This window comes from Mirounga leonina, unplaced genomic scaffold, assembly GCF_011800145.1.
Source record: "Mirounga leonina isolate KUSES-001 unplaced genomic scaffold, KU_Mleo_1.0 Mir_127, whole genome shotgun sequence".
NCBI lineage: Eukaryota > Metazoa > Chordata > Mammalia > Carnivora > Phocidae > Mirounga > Mirounga leonina.
The window spans coordinates 3878718-3903080 of record NW_023270316.1 but is presented as its reverse complement, the minus strand read 5'-3'; the positions used below and the strand labels follow the sequence as shown (position 1 = coordinate 3903080).

At 41.3% G+C, this 24363-nt stretch overlaps 1 protein-coding gene across 1 annotated transcript in view; it reads left to right on the top strand.

The window, feature by feature from the left end:
* MYO16 (myosin XVI) overlaps positions 1-24363 on the top strand; it is a 435081-nt gene that overhangs the window by 116666 nt on the left and 294052 nt on the right. The window contains exons 9-10 of the mRNA XM_035003781.1: positions 11330-11480; positions 21267-21377. Coding sequence (XP_034859672.1) covers positions 11330-11480; positions 21267-21377 — 262 coding nt within the window. The remainder of the gene's footprint in view (positions 1-11329; positions 11481-21266; positions 21378-24363) is intronic.

Sequence of the window (24363 nt, the reverse complement as noted above, 5' to 3'; positions counted from 1 at the left end):
CTGAAGCTCAAGTGAAATGAAACAACATAGGGCCATTATTTCCCATCTGGGGCCATGTTATTTATCAAACCCTTGGTCTGGCTTGCTCTGAGTGTCTACACGCACTCCCTGAGGCGACCTGTGAGGCCATGTGCTGTGGTCCTTATGGACGGAGACCCAGAGCCACACATCCTGGTTCAGATGCTAGCTTGCACCTGCTGGCTCTGTGACTTCAGCAATTTAGTCAGAGTCTTTTTTTTTTTTTTTTTAAAGATTTTATTTATTTATTTGAGAGAGAATGAGAGAGAGAGAGCATGAGAGGGGGGAGGGTCAGTGGGAGAAGCAGACTCCCTGCTGAGCAAGGAGCCCGATGTGGGACTCGATCCTGGGACTCCAGGATCATGACCTGAGCTGAAGGCAGTCGCTTAACCAACTGAGCCACCCAGGTGCCCTAGTCAGAGTCTTTGCTACATGTTGCCTCCAGTGTAAAATGTGGGTGCTGTATAGTAAAGAATTTGTCCGGACCTTTCTCCTTGTTTCCTGGGAGGGAAGATGCTCAGCCCTTGGAATTCCCAAGCCATAGGACTGCCTCTGTTGTCCAGGATTCCTGGGATCACACTTGAGTTTATGCTCATAAGGTGCCTCATGGTGGGGGCTGGTCATACCAGAAAACCCAGTGCTGGGATGGAATGACTGATCAGTGAGCCAGCCTGGCCTCCGGGAGTCCATCATGTCTACGGAACCAAACCTCAAGGAAGACTCTGCAAGCCCAGTGGAGCTTCCTGGTTGGTGAACACCTCTGTGTGCTTGGGGGCTGATGTGCCTAGATTCCCACACCTCACCTTGCGTGTCTGTGTGCATGGCTGATCCTGATTTGTACCTTCCCTCAGAAAGCTGTAATAGTAAGTATAGTGCATTCCTGAGCTCTGCGAGTTGTTCTGGTGAATTCTTAAACCTGAGAGAGTTGTGGGAGCCCCTGAGCTGGTAGCTCGTGGGTCAGAAATGTGGGTGAGCATGGAGACTCCCAAAGTTGTGGCTGTGTCTGAAGGGGGGACAGCCTTGCCCTTAATTTGTGGGGTCCATGCTATAGGTAGTCAGTGTCAGAATTGAGCTGCAGTCCACGGGTGGTGATGATAGTGGTCAGAAATATCTCATGAGGTGGTTCTTGATGACTCCGTGACTTAATATTTTTGAGACACAGCAATATCTGGCTCATCGTGATACCACATAAGTGCTGGAGAAATGACAGAAAGAAAAGCAGATGTTCTTCATTCATCTGTGATTGTCAGCATCATCATCTAAAGAATAAAGGCCTTCTAGCTCTAAACTAAGACAATAGAATTAAGCTTTCAGTTTGGTGCTTTCAAACTGAATATGACCATATAGAGAAAAACTTATTTTCTAAGGAGCTAGACAGAAAAATCCAATCTCAGAGAAGACCAGCTTCGGTGTGGGTGTGTCCTTTCAGTAGGTTGCTTGGGGCTGGCTCTCCGGGGCTTCTGAGTCAGATAGCACCTGGGGTGGAGAGACGATGTGACTGGGAAAAGTCTGGAAAGAGTGGAAAGAGGCAGACCTGAGCGGGTCTGAGGACACAAGGACAAGGCGCTGGGGGTAGGTGGATCCCAAGGTGCATAGGCCAAGCGGCCATTGATGAGGAGAAATACCCTATGGGGATTTGTAACAGGCAGAGTGTGAGTTTTGCAGTGTGTCTTTCTGGACCTCAGTAAAACCTGAGACTCACAACAGGCTTGGAGTAGATGTTATGGAAAGCCTCGAAGGGGCTACATTTTATGAAACAAGCCCAACATGCATTTATTTAAAAGCAAGCCAACTGTCGGTGGCTACACAAGGATGTCTCCTATGGCCTTTGTTGCTCAATGAAAATAAATACGATTCGCATATCAGTGCAGTTTCAGTAATCATTTCCCTTGATCTTCACTTAAACTCCATGACTGAGGGTGGGTGGACATAATCATCTACATTTTATTCAGGGAGAAACAGAAACCCAGAGGTGTGACAGACGCAAGGGGATAGCGAGTGAGTCACTGCTGCGATTAGAACCACAGTCTTCGGACTCTTTGTTCATGCTCTCCAACCTGAGGCGGGAACAGGCTCAGGAAGATTGTCTTGAGTATCTCCCCAGGCTCATGGTGTGCACAATCCTGTTGTACAAATCTATAAAGAAACAATGACGTTGCAAATGAAGGACATAACCTCTGACCCGTGTCTCACCACCACACCTGGGGGCCTTCTTTACAGAAATTGTCTCCTAGTAATTTAGACCAGGACGCTTGGATAAGCAATCCTGAAAAGTGCATTTTTACTCCTAGAGTCTGAGCACAGTTGTGCTGCAACCATTAATTTCCTGGCTCCTGATGGTTGAACACACTGCCTGTCTGGTTATTCCTGCGAGGCCTTGTTCTCGTACCTTTACTCCTGATCCTGAATGACCTGACCATTTTCAGAATCAGCGCAGCTCCCGGGACCATTTTGCAGTAAAATAACATCACCTGAGATAAAGTTGGACCAGATTCCCGGCCCTGGATTCTTCAGAGTCTTCAGAAAAAGCTTTGTGTTACAAAAGTGTTGATAAAGCAGTCCATCACTTCAGTGTGAATTTAGGCATGGATTCTGTGGTCCAGAGGGGGACAGAGAGAAATGTCACGCAATACAGGGACATCACGAAACCGTGAGAATTATTTAAAATGATTTCCAATTTTAAACCATTTACACTATCCCTCAAGCATGGTTGAGTAACTAGTTGGTTTTCCAGAGTTGGTCGAGAACTAGACTCGGTTTAAGAGGAAGGTAGAGGGAGGGGGCAGACATTTCCATGTGTGTTCATTTTCTTTTCCTACAGTTGAAAGTGCTCCAGAGATGGAAACTCACTACCTTTCAAAGCAGCGTATTCCACCCACCACCAAACACACACACATCATTCTCTTCACTTTTTATCTTCTGTGCTGACGGGCGCACATACGCTGCACACATTGTGTGTGTTCTGGAGCTTGCTCGAGGAACTTACGTACGTTTTGCCAAATTCTACCAAATTTACTTCCAAAAAATGTCTGAAAATGCTGATTATTAAGCATTTCCTTGACTCAAATGAACGATGATGATGTCGTTTCATATAAATATCATTCATTAAATGCCTATTCAGAAAAATAGATATATGCTGGACAGTCCCTTCTCACAGTATAACACAGCATATGCAGAAACTCATGCATTCACAGAGCTGGTGCATTCAACTTATTTTAAATTAGATTTTCAAAATTTCTTTGTAGATACCTATTGAGAACTACAAAATGAATATAAAATGTCTTAAAAACAGTGTCATTTCCAATTCAACCGCAAGAGACACGTTGTTTTTTTTTTAAATAGGCACCACACCTAGCCTGGGTCCCAACATGGGGCCTCAGGACTCTGAGATCAGGACTGTGAGATCAAGACTTGAGCTGAAATCAAGTCAGAGGCTTAACCGACTGAGCCACCCAAGCCCCTGACATTTTTGCTTTTTTAACACAAGTAATATTTTACCAAGGTGTTTTTTTTAAATGTATTTTTTATTACAAAAACTAAAGTCAGTTTTTTGGGGGCACAGATATCAGTTAACTCAAAGCTCTCCAAGAACTGTTCCATTCAAAATTAAGCTTTGCATCATTATTTTGTAGATGCAGAAAAACCAAATTCCTTATAGTAAATAATTTATGTAGCTGTGTTCTTAGGATTAAAATTGAGAACTATCTATTTAGTACATTACATCACCACCAAAATAACCTAGTCACATACACCATTTCTTCACATTTGTTTTTTTTAGTATTTTTTTTTAAATTTTATTTTATTATGTTATGTTAATCACCATACAGTATATCATTAATTTTTGATGTAGTGTTCCATGATTCATTGTTTGCGTATAACACCCAGTGCTCCATTCAGTACGTGCCCTTTTTAATGCCCATCACCAGGCTAACCCATCCCCCCACCCCTCTCCCCTCTAGAACCCTCAGTTTGTTTCTCAGAGTCCATAGTCTCTCATGGTTCGTCTCCCCCTCCGATTTCCCCCCCTTCATTTTTCCCTTCCTACTATCTTCTTTTTTTTTTTTTTTAAACATATAATGTATTATTTGTTTCAGAGGTACAGGTCTGTGATTCAACAGTCTTACACAATTCACAGCGCTCACCATAGCACATACCCTCCCCAATGTCTATCACCGAGTCACCCCATCCCTCCCACCCCCCACCACTCCAGCAACCCTCAGTTTGTTTCCTGAGATTAAGAATTCCTCATATCAGTGAGATCATATGATACATGTCTTTCTTCACATTTGTTTTGGTGTGATTATTTTCTTTGTTGGCCTAATATATCCCAATATAGTCAATTTTGCTTGTTGTCTATAGTTTTCTAAAATTGCTATAGTCATAATGGGCAATAATTGTCGCCTTTGTTAGTTTTATTTTATTACCTTCCTGTTTCCATTTTCAGAAATAAAATCTCAATTCCTATAGGCACATTTGCTCTGCATGAAATGTCTTTTATGTTTATAGAAATCGGTAAGTCTTGAATAAATCCAGTAGAGTTCAGAAATTGATTGTCCACTGGTATAGTCTTGTGTAGTTTTGTCCACAGTCAAGTTAAAGCAATCTATCCCCAGTTTGATCTAAATTGTCCTTGAATGGTTGCTTCCTCATTTTCTTTATGTTTGTGGAATCTGCCTTACCAAAGCCTTCTTTTAGAAAATATACTCTTTTCAATCCTATTTTTTTCTGTTTCTCACTGATAAATTTCTGTTCCTGATACTTTTTTTATGTAATCAAAATAAAATTTTCTTATGGAGGAAAATTTGGAAAACACAGAAAAACATATAGAAGCATGAAAAAACTCACTCATTAATGTCAAAGAAAAATTATACCAGAGAAGTTAAAGATGAAAGGAAGACTTTATTCAAGACTATTGCAATATGGGAAGAGAGAGAGTGAACTTGACTCAGAGAGCTTTTAAATGCTGGGATGAGCTTGTGGTAAAGCCTGGGGATACTAGCAGGAAGGCTGGTCCTTTTGAGAAGGCCATCCAGAGTTTGCTAGTTGGTGCTTAAGGAAGTGAGGCCCCTTTCCTCCCACAGAGACCAGGAGACTGGGGCTCCCTCTATCAATCCTGATGGTTACATTCCAACAGAATGGCTCCCAGGTCCTTGAGAAAGACATTGTGGGATTGTAGAATATTTACATCTCAGAAGGACAAAGGAAGAATTTACAATGGAAAGTTCTCTAAAGTAAGCACTCTAAGAAAAGAGAAGGCCACAGTCTCAAGTTGGGGAGAAGACTGTCCAAAGTATAGCTAATATGAGGGGACTGTGAAGTCCATTTCCTTCAGTAGTCTATGTTTTTTATGAAACTACTATTAATTTGGTCTGTTTCTTCTTATCCTTTATGTTTTTCTTTTTCTTTATTGAGTTCTTGTTCTTTCTATATACCTGCATCTTATTTTTTTAAAAAAATTAATCTCATATCAAATATTTTATCATAGTTGATAAACATTTAATGAGTGTTGAAATAAATAGCAATGATTACTTAAAAATTATTGCTTTTTTTCTAGAAAAATAGCATTTTAGTACATGTTCATAGTGTACCAATGGATAATCAGTGAAAATTTGAGTATGTAGAAGTTACCTTGTATGAACGCTGTTGTTAATCACAATGATTATGGATAAAATGTATTTCATTTTACAAGTGGGAAAGAAACCTAAAGCACAGCACAGTTTTCCATAAAGCACAGTTTTCCATAAACCTTTAAAACATTATCACATGACATCAGCCAAGGTATCTGTTTTGTATTTTCTTACAGAAAATATGTGTATGACAAATATGTTGTCATTCGATTCAATTGTATTATTTAGAACCATTTTTTCTTACATGAATAAGAGTATTTTTAACTAGTTACTAACAATTATTGTTAGTAATAGATCTATGGTATTATATATGATATTATTGAGTGTGTAAGTGATTTTTTTTTAAAGATTTTATTTATTTATTTGACAGAGAGAGACACAGCGAGAGAGGGAACACAAGCAGGGGGAGTGGGAGAGGGAGAAGCAGGCTTCCCGCTGAGCAGGGAGCCCGATGCGGTGCTCGATCCCAGGACCCTGGGATCATGACCTGAGCCAAAGGCAGACGCTTAACAACTGAGCTACCCAGGCGCCCCTGTGTAAGTGATTTTTAAAGATGTAGGTGAGATGATGTGTAAAGAGGGATTATGTAGTAACGTTATAGATCTATAGGGCTTGGCATACACTTAGATGTATGTCATCATCTAACCCCCGCATTTGCAAAGGCAAAATGTGGCCCAGAGATTTTGAAGGCTTACAGGGTCAGGTAGTTGCCAACTTGAGATAAAAACTGACTTAGGGGTGCCTGAGTGGCTCAGTCGGGTAAGTGTCTGACTCCTGATTTTGGCTCCTGTAGTGATCTCAGGGTTGTAAGATCGAGCCCCATGTTGGGCTCTGTGCTGGGCATGGAGCCTGCTTAAGATTCTGCCTCCCTCTCCTGCTCCTCTCTGCCCTCTCTCTCTCCCTCTCTTGAAAACAAACAAACAAACAAACAAACAAAACCTGACTTAGGATGAGGTCACTGTATTCCTGGATCAATCTTCTTTCCAAGTGTACTGCTCAGTTGGAAATAGGCTAGATCCTGCTATTAACGCTGTGATGAGACTTGAGATAGGAGAGTATTTTAGCTATTTTTGTAAACTCACTGTTTCTTTATAGAAATCCTTTATAATTGGTGATTTTATGTAGTTTCTACCTGACTAGTCCAATCATTGCTTTCTTCATTGCTTTATACTCAAAACACCTGGTACAGTCTATGCAAAGCCTCTCTTTAGTTTTTCTTTGAAGACTTTCTTACAAAGCAGGAAAAAAGAGGTGACTGACATTCAAGGGTGGATAAGTAAGGAAATATTTTGGTAGGCATGAGGGTGGATTTTGGATGCGGGCAGTGTGACTGGTGGTTAAGAACACGAGCTCTGTATCTCAAGTCCCACCTCCACTCCTGCCTCACTGTGTGTCCACAGCCCATTCTTCTCTCTCTCCCAGTGTACTCACCTATAAATATGCAGAAAAGTAGATATTCCTTATAATGCTGTTAATATGAGTTAATATGTATAGAATTAATATGTATAAAGTACTTAGAATGGAGATTATCTTGCATTCAATTCCATCTAATTATTAGAATATTTTATAGGTGGTCCACTCACCTTATAGAAAATATAGGGCAACTGCAATGGTCTTCACATATTTGAAGGGTTCTCATGTCAGAGAAACAGAGGATACACCTTGGGAGCTCCAGGAATGGTGAATACAAGTTAGGACAGCAAGCATTGTTTCACAGTTGCTCAGGGAGGAAATAAGTTATGAATACCTTATCACTCGATGGTATTCCAGCAGATCTGGATATGAAATTTTTATAAGCATTAAAAGCATTCTCATTTTATAGTGAATTTTTAAAATTAATAACCACACTGTTGAGAGAGATAGTCTGCCCTGGGCCTTGAGCACCCTCTCCAGTGTTGGTCAGTGTGTCAGAAAGCAAAGCATATGTGCTCAGTCATACAGGCCGTTCGGTAGCTCAAGGAGACCACAGAGCAAATGCCCGGCGGGGGGCGGGTGGGGGGAGCAGTGGCTTCTCTGCTTCTTGGTGCGTTTGCTGATTGCTCAAAAAAATACTTGACTCCCGACCAGTTTCTCTCCTCCAACACAACACACTGCACATGTAAGCGTGCATGTAGTTTCCCCTGTGTTGGCCCCTCCTACCCACCATGGGACATGGTCAAACGTGAACCTCTGGATACTGTGTGTGGCGTGAGTCATGAAGTCTTCTGTCTCAGATCCAGGAATCTCTTGTCTTCCACGCCTATCCATGAAATAGTAACTAGCTAACCTGTTAGTTTGTAAATAGAGCAAAATCCTTGAAGCTTCAACAGTGCTGGACCCACACAAATCACGACTTTCCTTGCCTGCTTAATACTGTAGTCACTGTGCTAAGCCCTTGGTGTGCATGATGCTAGAAATCTCTCAGTAGAGGCCTTTCTTGCAGATTGGTTTTAGAGAATGCTTCTTTCACTTGCCCCGGGGTGCCAAAGCCGGCATCAAAGTGCAGTTTTCTGACTCAGACACATAAGCTCCTGGCCCCCTGCTGTCTCTCATCAATATACCTTTTCACCTACTTCGAAGTCTCTTCATTGAGGGGGTGCCTGGGGAGCTCTGTCGGTTCAGTGTCTGCCTTCGGCTCAGGTCGTGATCCTGGGGTCCTGGGATCGAGTCCCACATCGGGCTCCCTGCTTAGTGGGGAGGCTGCTTCTCCCTCTCCCTCTGCTGCTCCCCCTGTTTGTGCTTTCTCTCTCTCTTTGTCAAGTAAATAAATAAAATCTTTAAAAAAAAACTCATCGAATAAAACATCATCATCCAGAGCTCAAGGAAAGTAAAACTGACCTCACATTTCTGTAAATATGTTCTTCAGCTCTTCCTCAGGCCTTTCCCTCAACCCTGGACCTCATGTAGCCCATTTACTGGTCTTATTTTATCCACATTTGTCTAGACTCTGTGGTAAAGCGGGAAGATAAAGTCCAGAGATGGGCTGCAAACAGTGAGACCTTGTGGTCACATGACTCTCTTCCTCCCCTAATGAATGTTAATCTACCAAATCATTTGCATTTCTATATACAGCAACAGGAGATTGAAATAAAAAATTCATTTGTAATGACATAAAAAGATCAAAATAAATCTAACATTATTTGCAAGACTTTAATGCCAAAAGTTATAAAATACTGAGAAATTAATGATCAAAATAAATGGAGATATATACTGTGCTTATGGATGACAGAATTCAACATTGTTAATATGTAAATTCTCTCCAAGTTGATTGATCAGTTGAGCAGAATGCTAATCAAAGTCCCAGTAGGCATGTTTATAAAAATTGACAAATACATTTTAAAATCTATATGAAAATGCTAATGATCTTGAATAGCTAAAACAAAAGAAAACAAAGCTGGATGAGTCAAAGTACTTGATTTCAAGTCTTACTGTGCAGGTACATTAGTCAAGACAATGTAATAGGTGTATGACTAGACTATTATATCAGTGGAACACAATGGAACATCCCCAAATAGACCCATACCTATATGGCCAATTGAGTCTTAACAAAGGTATCTTAGATAATTGGCTGGGGAAAGATGTTCTTTTCAAAAATGATGCTGAAACATTTGGACAGCCATATGAAAACATAACAAACCCCGACTCGTACATAGCACCATATGCAAAAACTACTCACGATGCATCATAGACCCAAATGTAAAGCATGAAACTACGAAATTTCTGGAATAAAACCCAGGAGGAAACCTTTTTGACCTTGGGTTAGGGAAAGAGTTTTTAAATAAGACACAAGAAGCCCAAGGCATAGGCAAAAAAAAATAAAAAAAATGTTCTTTGAAACACATTTACACTTACGCTTGACCACTGGACAAACCCAAGTGTTTGGTGAATGGACAACCCAAGTGTAGTGCATTCTCCAGGAGACTATCACTCAGCACTAAAAACCAAACCATTGTATATAGAGCAGCATGAATGAACTCAAAACCATGATATTAGCTTCCTTTCGGCCGGAACTGCCATCTTCCAGTAATTCGCCAAAATGACCAACACAAAGGGAAAGAGGAGACGTACCTGCTATATGTTCTCTAGGCCTTTTAGAAAACATGGAGCTGTTCCTTTGGCCACAGACATGTGAATCTATAAGAAAGTTGATATTGTGCCCATCAAGGGAATGGGCACCGTTCAAAAAGGAATGCCCCACAAATGTTACCATGGCAAAACTGGAAGAGTCTACAATGGTACTCAGCATGCTGTTGGCATTGTTGTAAACAAAAAGTTAAGGGCAAGATTCTTGCCAAGAGAATTAATGTACGCATTGAGCATATTAAACACTCAAAGAGCCGAGATAGCTTCCTGAAGCGTGTGAAGGAAAATGATCAGGAAAAGAAGGAAGCCAAAGAGAAAGGTACTTGGGTTCAAGTGAAGCGCCAGCCTGCCCCACCCAGAGAAACACACTTTGTGAGAACCCATGGAGAGGAGCCTGAACTGCTGGAACCCATTCCCTGTGAACTCATGGCATGAAAAATGTAAAGAAAATAAAAAGACCTCAAGACTGTAAAAACAAACAAAAAAAACCATGATGTTAAGTCCGTGAAGGCAGATACAAACAGCTACATGCTCTGTGATCCCTTTCATAGGACATTTTAGAAAAGGCCAAACTATAGTGAAAAATAATTACCATTGGTTGCAAGGGGCAGGAGGTAGTTGGGAGTGATACAAATCCCGTATATCACAGGTTACATGGGTTACACACACACGTATATATTTAACCACGTATAACTATATATATATTTGACATGGACATCTACAGGACATGAACATCTACACAAAGTGAAACTTACCGTATGCGGATAATACCATAATAAACCTGAATTTTTTTAAAAACCAAAAAGTACATTTAAGCATTAATTAGAATCACAAGTGCTGTTGGAGAATACATGAAATAATTACGTTTATATGTATTGCACTTGATTAAATATGTATGTCTTTCTGCTCGTAGGGTAACATTTAGGGAAATGCATTTTTAAATCTTACTATCATAATGTGTTACAATGCAAATTAAACATTTAGATTGTGCTTATTTTTTATGGACATTACATAATAATAGCTTTCTTTTGGCAATGATGTCTTCGGAACAACAAAAAAAATGAAGTAGCTTTTATTTTTTGCCTAGTTTGAGCTGTAATGAAGTAAGGAGTTATTGCTTGCAGTATTGGAATCCTTGAGCACATCATTCCTCTCTACTGCCCCTAATATTATTTTGTTACAAACTCTAAATATTGCCCATGATTCCATATTTTAAGTTGTATATGAACGCTATTTTAATTAATTGTATAATTTGTGCCTTCAAGTGTTTGCAATTCACTTTCACCTTTAAATATCTTGCTTAGTTCAGTCGTGCGTTCAACCTTAGCTTATAAATTGCTTATTGATTTGTCTCCTACAGTCATATATACATTTGTAAACATTTTCTTCTCAAGTTGAAGTGAATATATTTTTCTTTTAAAGTTGAAATTGAATGGAAGTTAGAACTAATAGAAAGTTGACAGATTCCCCATTGACCGTTTTTTTTTCCCCTGTGGGTCAAGAAGTGGTTTCTTATCTGAATAAAACAACTTTCTATAACTGAGCTGTCCTGTTATGGTTCTTTTTGATTAATATGGCAATGTTAGCAGAAGACTAATTATAGTATGGATTATTTTCCGTAGCAGTCCCCTGGTGTTGCCAATTGCCAAGCAAGACAGTATGTTGGAGAAAGACATTATGTTCAAAGATGTCACAAAAGGTCTATGCAAGCGACAGTCTCACGACAGCATCCCTGAAAATGCTACCATGAACGGCCCCACAAAACCTGAGCAGGTAAGTACACCTTTACTGCATGCCTGCTTTTTTTTTTTTTTTAAAGATTTTATTTATTTATTTGAGACAGAGAGAATGAGAGAGAGAGAGCACATGAGAGGGGGGAGGATCAGAGGGAGAAGCAGGCTCCCCGCCAAGCAGGGAGCCTGATGCGGGACTCGATCCGGGGACTCCAGGATCATGACCTGAGCCGAAAGCAGTCGCCCAACCAACTGAGCCACCCAGGCGCCCTGCATGCCTGCCTATTATGTCATCCTTATAAATCCAACATTTTAACACCAAACACCCACAAATTTCCATTCAAAGAAAGATTCATGAATGCAAAGGTTAATAGTTTTTTAAATTCCCATATATAAACTGTTATATTGACCATTAACAAACATAGTTGCTATTGTGTTGTACAAGGATTTGAATTTTATATATATCCTGACTTATATATCAAGAATGTAAGCTCAGCCGGTATGCTAATTCCCGAATATTTCCAATTATGTCCTTAGTCCTCATTTTGATTATTATGTAGGGTATGCTTTTTGTTTCCTTCAAAGATCCAATATTTTACAAAACAAGAAAGGAAAATCAATCACTAAGAGTCATTTATGAAAAGTATCTGTTGGTGTGTAACTGTGTGTGTGTGGGGGGTGTCTGTGCGTGTTACAGTGCCCACGTTATGGGAGATCACTTTGATGAGCTTGGGGTTATAGAAATAAGTACATTTCCCTAGAGAAATCAATGATTTTTATATGCTTCATGTTTTATAAATGGCAGAGTAATTTTATAAATGTCAGCATAATCCTTGAAACTGGTGTGTTTCACTGTATCTTATTTTGAATATATTAAAGACATTTTAGCTCGATTTTTCTAAGACCATCTTTTCAAGATTTAATTTTAGTTTCATTAATTTTTATTATTTCAAAATAACTAATAAATATTTTTTGTAATTTTGAGGTACTTTTAAATTTCAGTAGGTGTATTTGTCAGCTTAGGCTGCTGTAACAAAATATGACAAACTGGGGTGCTTAGGCAACAGTTTATTTTTCACAGTTCTGGAGACTTGAAGTACAAGATCAAGGTGTCTGCTGGTAAGGTCTCTGATGAACGTCCCCTTCCTGGCTGCTTTCTCCCTGTGTCCTTGTGTGGGGAGTAGGGGGTGGGGGAGGAAACAGAGACAGAGAGAGGAATGAACTGTCTGGTGTTTCTTGTAAGCATGCCAGTCTGTGGGATCAGGGCCCCACCCCTAGGACCTCCTTTAACCTTCATTACCTCCTTAAGACCCCATCTCCAAAGAGTCACATTGAGAGCCTCCACACATGAATTTAGAGGAATGCAGTTCAGTCCATAGCAGTAGGCAAATTGAATGTTAGGTAAGATGTAAGGCAAAGTTCTTTCTTAACTTTTGTAAGGGTCCTGTGAACTTCCTATAACCTTAAATGCATATTACTGAGTGAAAGAAGCTGATCTGAAAAGGACATATACAGCATGATTCTAGTATTTGACATTCTGGAAAAGGCAAAACCATGGAGACAGTAGAAAGATCACTGGTTGCCTGGGTTGGTCGGGGGAGGGATGAAGAGGTGGAGACCAGAGGATTTTTAGGGCATTGAAACTGCTCTGTATGATTTTGTAGTCATGGATGCATGTCATTACACATGTGTCTAAACTCCCAGAATGTACAACACCCAGAGTGAGCCCTGATGTACAGCATGGACTTGGGGTGATGGTGACGTGTCCATGTAGGTTCACCTGTAAGAAATGCCATCATTCTGGTGGGGAGTATTAATAGTGGGGAAGGCTGTGCACCAGTGGGGACAGGGGTATATGGGAAATCTCTGTACCTTCCTCTCAATTTTGCTGTGAATCTAAAACTGCTCTAAAAAATTAAGATCTTAGGGGCACTTGGGTGGCTCAGTCAGTTAAGCGTTCAAGTCTTGGTTTTGGCTCAGGTCATGATCTCAGTCAGGGTCCTGAGATGGAGCCCTTCGTGGGGCTCTGTGCTCAGCGGGGAGTTTGCTTGAGATTCTCTCTCTCTGCCTCCCTCTGCCCCTTCCGCCCATCACACACATGTTCTCTCTCTCTCTCTAATAAATAAAATAAAATCTTAAAAAAAATTTTAAAATTAAAATCTTAAAAAAAGAGAAGATACAACATAATGTCAAGTATAAGCCTATAGAATAGCCTTTCTGATTTTAATGTTAAGCTCTTTATAATTATACAATTTATAATTATATCCTAGACATTAAAGGCAGTTGCAATCATGTTCTGTTTGTTTGGTACTGAAGAGGGAGCAGCTGTTATTCAGCTTTTGCATTCATACATTATCGATGGAACATTTATTGGCTCTCATCTCCCACTGTGGGCACCGTGGGCATCTCTTCTTGGCTGTGAGGTGCGTGGGTGATTCTCTCCCATGGAAGACCAACATTATCCACTGACTGGGTTATATTTTCACATTTCGTAAGAGAGCTTTAGAAAAGACTTGTCAAAGCAAGAACATTCTGATTAACATCTTAAGGAGAAATACGTAATGTAGAAATTTTTTTTAAAAATTGAAACAAAAGCCACAGAATCTCTCCTTCCAGATTTTTATAAAATGGAGGTTTTATCAAATGGTAACTGTGTGAGTGAATATTCAAGGTTTGATTTAAACTTTTTTTGGTTCTGATAATCACCAAAATGAACACATAATATCCCTGAGAAGGTAGAATTTTTCTTCAGTTGCTTAAAAGTGTGCAAGACATTCTTCCTTTAAATTCCTCTCCACTCTGCCTTTCCCTCTCTTTCTCCTCCCCCGCCTTCTTCCTTCATTCTCTCTCTAATTGTCTGACTTCTTTTCCCCTTTCTCCCTTCCTCCACTTCCTTCCTTTGTGAATATGTTTCTTTAAATTTAGTTCACACTTGAAATCTCAATTTTATTCCACTGAGTGAAGGCACATTAGTCTGGGAGTTCAGAGAAAGGCAGATGCTCTGGCTAGGTCTGCTGCTGAAAGTCTATGACTTGGAGGTTCCTTGACCTCATAAGCCCCATCTGTGAAATGGGTACATGATATAGGTCTCACAGGGTTGTTACGGAGCTGACAGAAATGAGGGCTATATGGTTATAACACATTTGCCAAGAACAGAGTAAAAATGCGCTAAGATGCATTCATGTTTTTATTGTTACTGATATAGACTGACTGTATGTTAGGTTTATCCAGAATGGCTGAATTTATCTGCTCTTGATGTAATTCCAGTCAACACATCCACTGCACTTTATTTTTATCAGTGCAAACATAGATGACCTTAGACAATAATAATGCAAAATTATACTTTATATGAACATTGCAATGCTTAAACATGCATTCACCTGCATTGTCTTAATCCTCAAAATACCACTGTGGGCAAGTTATTATCCTTTTTCATTACTTAACTTACACTCAGTTTACAGATTAAGTTTTTTTTTAAGATTTATTTATTCATTTGGGGGAGAGAGAGAGAGAGAGTGTGCACGCATGTGCGCACACATGCGTGCAAGCGGGGGAGGGGCAGAGGGGGAAGAAGAGCAGACTCCCCGCTAAGTGCAGAGCCCCCTATACAGAGCTCCATCCCACGACCCTGAGATCATGACCTGAGCTGAAATCAAGAGTCGGACGCCCGACCCACTGAACCACCCAGGCGCCCTGCAAATTAAGTTATAAAATGATCAAACTCCAGAACTGTAAGCAAGTTGCTGAGAATCACAAGTATCTCTTTTACGCTGGATCCCGTTCTGTATTGGGGGCACTGCAAGGAGCATATTCCGGAGCCCCGTGGACCTGTGATGGTTCTATAAACAGGAGAGGAGGTTGGCAATCCACGGCTGCATGTGTGATACAGGGGTTTTGAAGATGGGTGAGAATTCTCTTCCTGTGGTCCACAGACACACCCATCTCCATGTACACGAAAGTGTAAATCCTCGGCCAGGCAAAGCACTAGTAAGTAAAAGGACCTGATAGGTTTTATTGTCGTACAAACATCTAACAGAAGAACAGAAGCAGGGGGGAATAATTAAAATGCTGTCTGGGCATGGGGATGAGCTTAAGCTTTGGAAAACAGTATTTGTCAGATTATCGCCCTTTTCCCTGCTAGGACCATCCTGGTCACCTCGTTTCTCTCCTGACTTCCTCTTTCCTCTTTATTCATGAATACTCGGTTGTTTCCTCTCCTCAAGATACTGTTTTTCTTCTCCCATTTGTCAGACCACCTCTTTTATCTATTGGACTTGTAGTTTCTGCACACATACTGCTCACCTCCCAGAGGGGAAGTCACAAACGAACAAAACAGTAAAGTGGACGGCACGCCACGCAGTGTTGACAAGTGGAGACCAGGAATCGGGGAAGTCCGATTATTCCCAAACGTTAAGTTCCCTTTGGGTCTCGAAACATTTCTCAAAGTGTTTCTCTGAAGTTTGTCCTGACTTTCTATCCTGAACGATTTCTAGTTTATGTTCTAGATCTCTCCTTTTACAGAGATAGATAGGGATATATATCTCCATAGAAATCATAGTGGTCAGTCCTAGAGAGAGGATGTTAATCTTTTTTACGTATTTATCCCATCTCTGTTTTGCCTTGTTGTAATTGTTTGGCGGACTTTGGCAGTAGACGTTATCCAGCCGACAACTATAACATAAAAATATTCAGAGGTGCCTTTTTCTTTTTCTTTCCACTTGCTAGCAGGTGTCCCCAGGCTTTTGAAATCCTTATAAAGAATGTGTCCCTTTGATGGCCTTGCTTAACATCGATTAGGAAAGCCTCCTTCCTGATCCTTTTGGGATCCTGATGTGATAAATGCAAGGAATGCTTCCCTTGACCGGCTCTCCCGCTGTATTTGTCACATTTCACATTACTGCTAGGGCGTCTTCCCATTTTTACTGTCAGCCTAGTATTTTCCCTAACCCGAGAAACAGCTGTGCCACTGTAGATGGAAATCCTCAAGAATACCAACGAGATGTCTGCAATAACTCTTTCGGGCTTGTCGGAACAAATGTGGGACTTCTTTTAGTACTCTTCATGCTTTTTCTAAACATACACCCAGAAATTTGCATTGAGCTTGTTAGCGCTGTGGTTATAAGAGGAAGTTTATTATCTAAGAAATGTAAACCATTTCTTCTAAAGAAAAAATCTTGCTTTTGATTTGTCCCCTTTTTATGATGCTTTGGGAGTTAAATATGTATGCTAACTTGATGGAGGCTTTTGTCTTATTTTTGCATTGTTCAAAGTTATTGCAAGCCATTATTGGTTTGTACCATATCATGTATATGCATGAATGTATATATATGCGTATATTAGCTTGTACGTGTATAATGTGTATGGATGTACATTTGCACATCCATATCCATTTTCTGGGGTGCATATCTGTGTGTATGTCAATGTATACATTTTTTACTTTCAGGAAATGCTTGCAAAGACACTGGAAAGAGGATATTTACATCCGTCTCTAAATTGATAATGAAAGTTTCCTTTTATGTCTCTCTCTATAAAGACTTTTGCCAGTAGGCTTTTTATTTCTTGGAAATACATGCTTACCCATTTGTACTTATTTTCTGAATTCCTTTCATATTTAAGGGCACACACTTGCGTCTGTGATCCTGGATACGGTGCAGTTGTCTCTCAGTATAAGTAAACCTTAGATCTCATCTCCCAGGGTCACGAGTAGTAAATCCAGCGCAGATCCTGGCCACGGTGAGCATGGCAGCTCTTCTTGTAGCCTCAGCATCTGTCCCCGGGTGCATCTCTCTTCCCTTCCACCACCACCTGCCCTGTTTCCTCCCACCCTGCAGCTCACAGGCAGGACCTTCGGGCCCTTACCGAGTTCTTCCTTCTGCCTGCGCATCTTCTCCGCGCACCCCACGGGATGGCCTTGCTGGATCAGGTCCAGGTGCAGCTTTGCTCCATCTCATCTGGGAGGACTTCTAACCACCCAAGCGAGAGTGCACTTTTTCACTTTTCACAGCATCCTCTTGTTTTCCCTCGTAACACCTTTTATAACTGCAGTTTCTTACTTGCGTCCGTCTGTCTTCCCCAGTGAACTGTCAACACTCTTGAGGTACAAGACCACATCCTTTTGCTCCCTCTCTGTACCAAACCTCTAGCGCAGTGCCTGGCAAAGAGCCCGTGAGCCAGGAAAAGAAAGGGGAGTGATTGAATATATGTTGTCAGTTTATTCGTTATCTGCTAGACTTTCTCTGCTGTTCCCTGATGGGTATTGTCCCAGCTTCCCCTTCTGACCTATCCGCTGTGTGACCCCAGGGAAACTGTGTGACCTTTCTGGGCCGTAAGTTCTGCATCTACTGTTGGATTATATCCACGAGTTTCAAACTTTGCAAAATTATTATTTCACAGCAGATTCTTTCCCAAAACGATATGTGAAAGAGAATTCCAGTTTTTAGAGCAGGTGAAAGCTGAGGGTCTCTGCTGAGAGCCTCACAGATTGGCCCAGAGCCCTCTGCAGATTTGCTCCCCCTTCCTCCAAAGGCAACCTTCAGGGAAGTTGGCAGAAAGTTTACCTGTGGTGCTCACGGCCCTCTCCAGATGTTTCGCTAGATAACGATGCACCCCGTTACTGCACACTTACCTGCACACCAGACACCTTGCTGGGCCTCCATGCAAACTCATCCTCACAGCCTCCTGTGAGGGACACACCATCATCTTCCGTATTAGGAAAGACAATGAAAGTGACTTACGGAAGAAAAAGGTTCAGGGTCCCCCAACCGGGAAGATCCGCCACTGAGATTTAAACACATTCACCCCCATGAGTACAAAAGTAATCGATGCCTTAGATGTGCTTCAGTTTCCAGCATTTTTAAGGTGGGGAAGCTCAGTTCAGTGTGTAAGATTTTTACCCAAATCAGCATGACTGATGAAAAATACAGAGTGGAATGCTGCCTGGGTCAACAGACTGCTGGTCACTTCCCCGGCAGCATTTCAGGCCTACGAGACTCTTCAAAGTAGAACTAAGTGTTTAATGTGAAAAAAACAAAAACAAGGGGCGCCTGGGTGGCTCAGTTGGTTAAGCGACTGCCTTCGGCTCAGGTCATGATCCTGGAGTCCCGGGATCGAGTCCCGCATCGGGCTCCCTGCTCGGCAGGGAGCCTGCTTCTCCCTCTGACCCTCTTCCCTCTTGTGCTCTCTGTCTCTCATTCTCTCTCTCAAATAAATAAATAAAATCTTTAAAAAAACAAAAAAAACCCAACACAACAGATATCACACAATCCCAGAATTGATTTTGACAACCCAGAAGAGTATCAGGAGAGGAGGGGCATGATGACTTCAATTTTTATCAGCCACAAGTACCAGCTTTTGGATTCTACTCTTTTTTTTTTATTATTCTTATGTTAATCCCCATACATTACATCATTAGTTTTAGATGAAGTGTTCCATGATTCATTGTTTGTGCATAACACCCAGTGCTCCATGCAGAATGTGCCCTCCTCAATACCCACCACCAGGCTAACCCATCCTCCCACCCCCCTCCCCTCTAGAACCCTGTTTGTTTTTCAGAGTCCATCGTCTCTCATGGTTTGTCTACCCCTCCGATTTCCCCTGCTTCATTCTTCCCCTCCCGCTACCTTCTTCTTCTTCTTTTTTTTTTCTTAACATATATTGCATTATTTGTTTCAGAGGTACAGATCTGAGATTCAACAGTCTTGCACAATTCACAGCGCTTACCAGAGCACATACCCTCCCCAGTGTCCATCACCCAGTCACCCCATCCCTCCCCCCGCCACCCCCCACTCCAGCGACCCTCAGTTTGTTTCCTGAGATCAAGAATTCCTCATATCAGTGAGGTCATATGATACATGTCTTTCTCTGTTTGACTTATTTCGCTCAGCATAATACCCTCCAGTTCCATCCACGTCGTTGCAAATGGCAAGATCTCATTCCTTTTGATGGCTGCATAATATTCCATTGTATATATATACCACCTCTTCTTTTTCCATTCATCTGTCGATGGACATCTTGGCTCTTTCCACAGTTTGGCTATTGTGGACATTGCTGCTATAAACATCGGGGTGCACGTACCCCTTCGGATCCCTACTTTTGTATCTTTGGGGTAAATACCCAGTAGTGCAATTGCTGGATCATATGGTAGCTCTATTTTCAACTTTTTGAGGAACCTCCATACTGTTTTTGGATTCTACTCTTGACTGTTTAAGTAAATATTTCTGACAGTATCAAAGTCTTCCAGCTATGCCTCTAACTAATTAAAGTTAATTGATTGACTAATTTTAATGAGACTATGTAATATGCTCCTTACAGGTTAATTCTGAAGGGTATTTTGAGGCCTGTTTCTTTTAAATGCTGCAAAAGCAAAGAATATGGACTCAGAGTGTTGGCTGAGTGTGTGCATGGTTTGGGGCGAGGAGAGGTTGGTTCTTGACCTTCATGAAGTCTGGAGTATTTTACAAATCAACTTTTAGTACATAAACAACTTCCTTTTGGAAGATGGTATTCGCCGCTTACATAAATGGTGGTATTTCTCATACCAGAGCCCACTGCGTGATACCCGTCTAACTGGAAGACATAACAAGCCACTCTTCTGACCACTTAACGAGTCCCAGGAAAGAATTTGAGTTTCCATTATGAATATATTAGGATTACAAGCAGCCTGGGAAAGCACTGACTTGAATTTATGAACTCCTGAGAAAGATTGCATTTTGCGAACCAGTCACTCATATCAGAGAGATCATCCTACATTTAGATTTTTTTTAATGTGTAGTATTTGTCAATGCCATAAACATTGAGCTGATAAAACAGTAATATTTAAGTTCAAATTCTTTAACAGTGGTACATACAATGTTAAGATATGTAATGCAAATATAAATACAAAAGGCAATGCAAATATAGAATACAAACACGAATACAAATGACGCAAATAAACTTGCTGTTATTAAAAATTCACTATGGGCACCAATGAACTCTCAGAGGCTTTGATAAGAGTATTCTTGGTCTTTGGCTCCTCTGTGTTTGACAAAAGAAAACCAAAGCTGTTCTCGTAGATCAAGCATCTGTTTTGCACAACGTATCTTGTGTATGTAAAATTAAACGTGGTCCATTCCTTAACTTGCGAATGATAGATTACCGTCTAATTAAATCACCCAAATTCATCTTTTTTATTTGAAATATTTCCCAGTTTTTTTAACGCTGTCATTTTCTATTAAGTTGAATAGGGAAACATGTTTTTCGTTATGACAGAATTATCTTAATCTCACAGCTACTTTCATTGTAGGAGTTATGTAGAAAAGAATAAAAGATCCCAAGCCAAAATTCTAGAGTCTTCTTTCAAAATCTGGCCTCCTCCTACATGTATGCGGAAACTAAATTCCAGGCACAGTGGTTCCTTCACCATGCCAACAACAGTAATAGGAGAAGTTTTGCTTTAGCTTTGGAAACACTGCAGATACGTGAGCTTTTCAGCTGCTGGTCGTAGAGGATGCAGAACAGCTCAGAGCTGTCTACATTTTAAGTGGGGTCTAGGAAAGTCGACGTGCTGAAATGATTTTGGCAGACTGATGCCTTTGCAGGACGGAAGGGAGCACTGGGGGGGTTCTTGTGTTAGTGTGTGTGAGCGCACCCACAGACATAGGACAGAAATTCTCATCTGAATACATTTCTCTGTGGCTGTTGTTCCTTCTAAGTGAACCATTTCATCTTTTAATAATGATTTCAAACTCACGTGGTCTTTAAACTTTTGACATGTAATTGGAAATGGAACATCCGACCGTGAAGAAATTGGAAAGCAATTAGAATTGCTCTTACTTCATTTTTTCCCCAGGTCAAGCTGATGCCTCCCGCTCCCAGTGATGACCTGGCGACGCTGAGCGAGCTGAACGATGGCAGCCTGCTTTATGAAATTCAGAAGCGCTTTGGGAACAATCAGATATATGTAAGTGCCCTTGAACCTGCCTTGTGGGCTGCTTTGTCTTGCTGCCGATTTTCCCCTCCAGGCTGCAGATATTACAAGGAGGGGGCTTGTTGTTGTTTCTGGTCTTGCAGATAGCTTAAGGTTGATTTCTTGGAGTTCAGGTTCATTCTGATTCAGTTCTAAGGCAAGGTCAGCAAAGATCCAAATTTCAGAGTTGTTAAGTGAAGGTTAATACCCTACGGGTTGACAACTATCCTGATGTCGAGTGTGTTGTGGAAGAAGATCTTGCTAGAAACAGCAGGATCTGCAAGTCACTTCTAAAAATGGTGTTTGTTTCCTGTACTTAGCCTGCTAGATCTGGAAAAGGAAGCTAAAGAGGGAAAGTTCACTCCTCTTGGAGGATGTCCTCTCTATCTGCATGAGAAGAGAAACTGCTGTCCCTTTAAGTTATCAGGAAATGCTTTGTAAAGTAAATAATTTATACACCAATCTCTGATAACAGGGTAGGAATATATGACTCAGATGACAAACAGCACAGAGAATTAATTTGCTGTGGTTCTGCCCCGGTTTATATGTGTTATTTCACCCAGTATGCAGAACAATTTAGACACCATGTCATCTCAGTCCCTGTCTCTGTCTGTCTGTCTCCCTCTCCTTGATTTTGTGATATTCAACTCAAAGCAATTCAATCAGAATGTCTATAGAGAGATCTGATTATGCCCATATGTGCTATCCCTTTTTGATAACACTCTTTTTTCCCTAGTCTACTGAGAAATTGATTAAGTAATTTTCATGTAAATGCAAAGTCTAAGAGTTTCTTCTGAGTAATAAATCGTCAGGTGCTGATTAGCCTATGAAAATTCAGTGCAGCATCTTAATGCTTGGATAAATTGCCTGCCACTGGAAATACACTTAAAATTAAATGTTTCTATCGAAATGAATGGGATTGAGTCATTGGCATAAAGTGGTGAAAGCTGATTAACTTTGCTCCCTGGGACAGCCCTGTTATTTGTGTATTAGTTTTATTCATTTTCCCACCTTTCCAACATGGTGCTGATCCTTCTTCTCCTCTACCTCCTCCTCCTCCTTCCTACCTTCTTAGTTACATTACCAGAAGCCCATTCCTTGAATTGTGTTGCATTTCTTTTTTCCTTCATGCTTCTCGAATGCCTCTGTCTCCCAAACATCCACTTAATCTATCCTCCACCTTGGGGGTCACCATCTTCATCAAGGCTACTGCCATCTCGTCTCAACAGCCTCCGAACCATGCAGAGGAAACCTTGTTCCCTTTCAGTCTGATCTCACCGGGAGCTAGAGTCATTCTTATCATGAACAAATGTAATCTTGACACTCCCAGTCTTAAGACGTCTCTGTGGCTTGTCCCTTCTCATGGGAGGATGACCACAATCTTCACTCACGATCCGGGCCCTAGATACTAGTTGGTGCTCTCAGCCACCGGGCAGTTGCCCTCCTGTCTGTGTCAGGATTTTCCTTGGGCTGTTTTTCTTCCCCCTAAGCTTCTCTTTCTACCCCATGGAGTAAACACTTAGCTTTATAAACTCCCATTCGGAAGTTCTTCAGATTTTCTGATTGAAGTCATGATGGATCTTTCTTCTCACAGCTTGTGATGATCTGTTTCACTGGTGATTTGATGAGTGTACAGTTGCTGTGGTGGACTCTGGCTCAGTGACAAAGGGATCCATGCTGGGTTTGCTCACTGTGAGGCCTGGTCAAGCACTTTCCAATCTCAAGTGACAAGTACTTCCTATCTGTTTATCAGAGTCATGGCTCCAACTCCTCCGCACGCTAGGCCATCTTCTTAGATATTTTCTGCCCACTGGGTTTCCCTTTTCTTTCTGGATCATGCTTTGCTAAAGTTCACGTCAAATATAAATTTGCCACTGTGTGAGACATGATCTTCCTCTTCTCCATACCTGAAATATTGAAGAGCTAAATTGTCTGGGATGAATTTTGTGATGAGTGTGCTAAGTTATGTTATTTGAACTCGCCTTTAATGGATAGACAAGCCATTTAAACATTATTGATTAAATAATAACAAGTGATTCTTAAAGTGTATCCTGTGGACCATTGGAAGTATGAACTTTTTATTACTGTTCTGCCCTGAGAGTAAGCATTTGGAACCTCTTATGACAAGTTGATGGTTTCATTTCCTTCTGTTGAATCTAATAGGAATCCAGGCTTGCATTTTGTATGCCTTTGTCTTTTTCAATGCCATGTTTACAGGAATTCACTTTTATTACATTTTACAAAAGTGTCAGTCCACGATGAATTGGAAATAGAAGTATTCCTTCTCACAAATAAAAAAACACTGGTTTCAGTGGATGTTGTGTTCAGAGTTGGTCAGCTCACCTCCATACCCACTCTCCCTACAGGCCCCTCCCTTCCCCTCTTACTCTTCTCTCAGTTTCAGGCTGAAGTACCTGGTTAGAGTGTTGAGACTGGTCTTTCTTCAGTGTCCCGCATTTGGTTTTACTGCAAATCTCGGCAGCCCTCCTTCCAAAATACACGGAATGGATCTCCACTACTGTCACCAGTCCATCAGGGCCAACATAACGCATGTCTGCTGAATTAATTGTCTAACCGGGATTTTCATCTCTTTTTGCTGTAATCTGACTGGTTATATAAGATGATCTTTCAAAACAGTCTATAAGTTGCCTCTTTTCTTTTTCTTCTCTTCTCTTCTCTTCTCTTCTCTTCTCTTCTCTTCTCTTCTCTTCTCTTCTCTTCTCTCCTCTCCTCTCCTCTCCTCTCCTCCCCTCCCCTCCCCTCCCCTCCCCTCCCCTCCCCTTCCCTTCCCTTCCCTTCCCTCCCCTTCCCTTCCCTTCCTTCCCCTTCCCTTCCCTTCCCTTCCCTCCCCTTCCCTTCCCTTCCTTCCCCTTCCCTTCCCTTCCCTTCCCTCCCCTTCCCTTCCCTTCCTTCCCCTTCCCTTCCCTTCCCTTCCCTCCCCTTCCCTTCCCTTCCTTCCCCTTCCCTTCCCTTCCCTTCC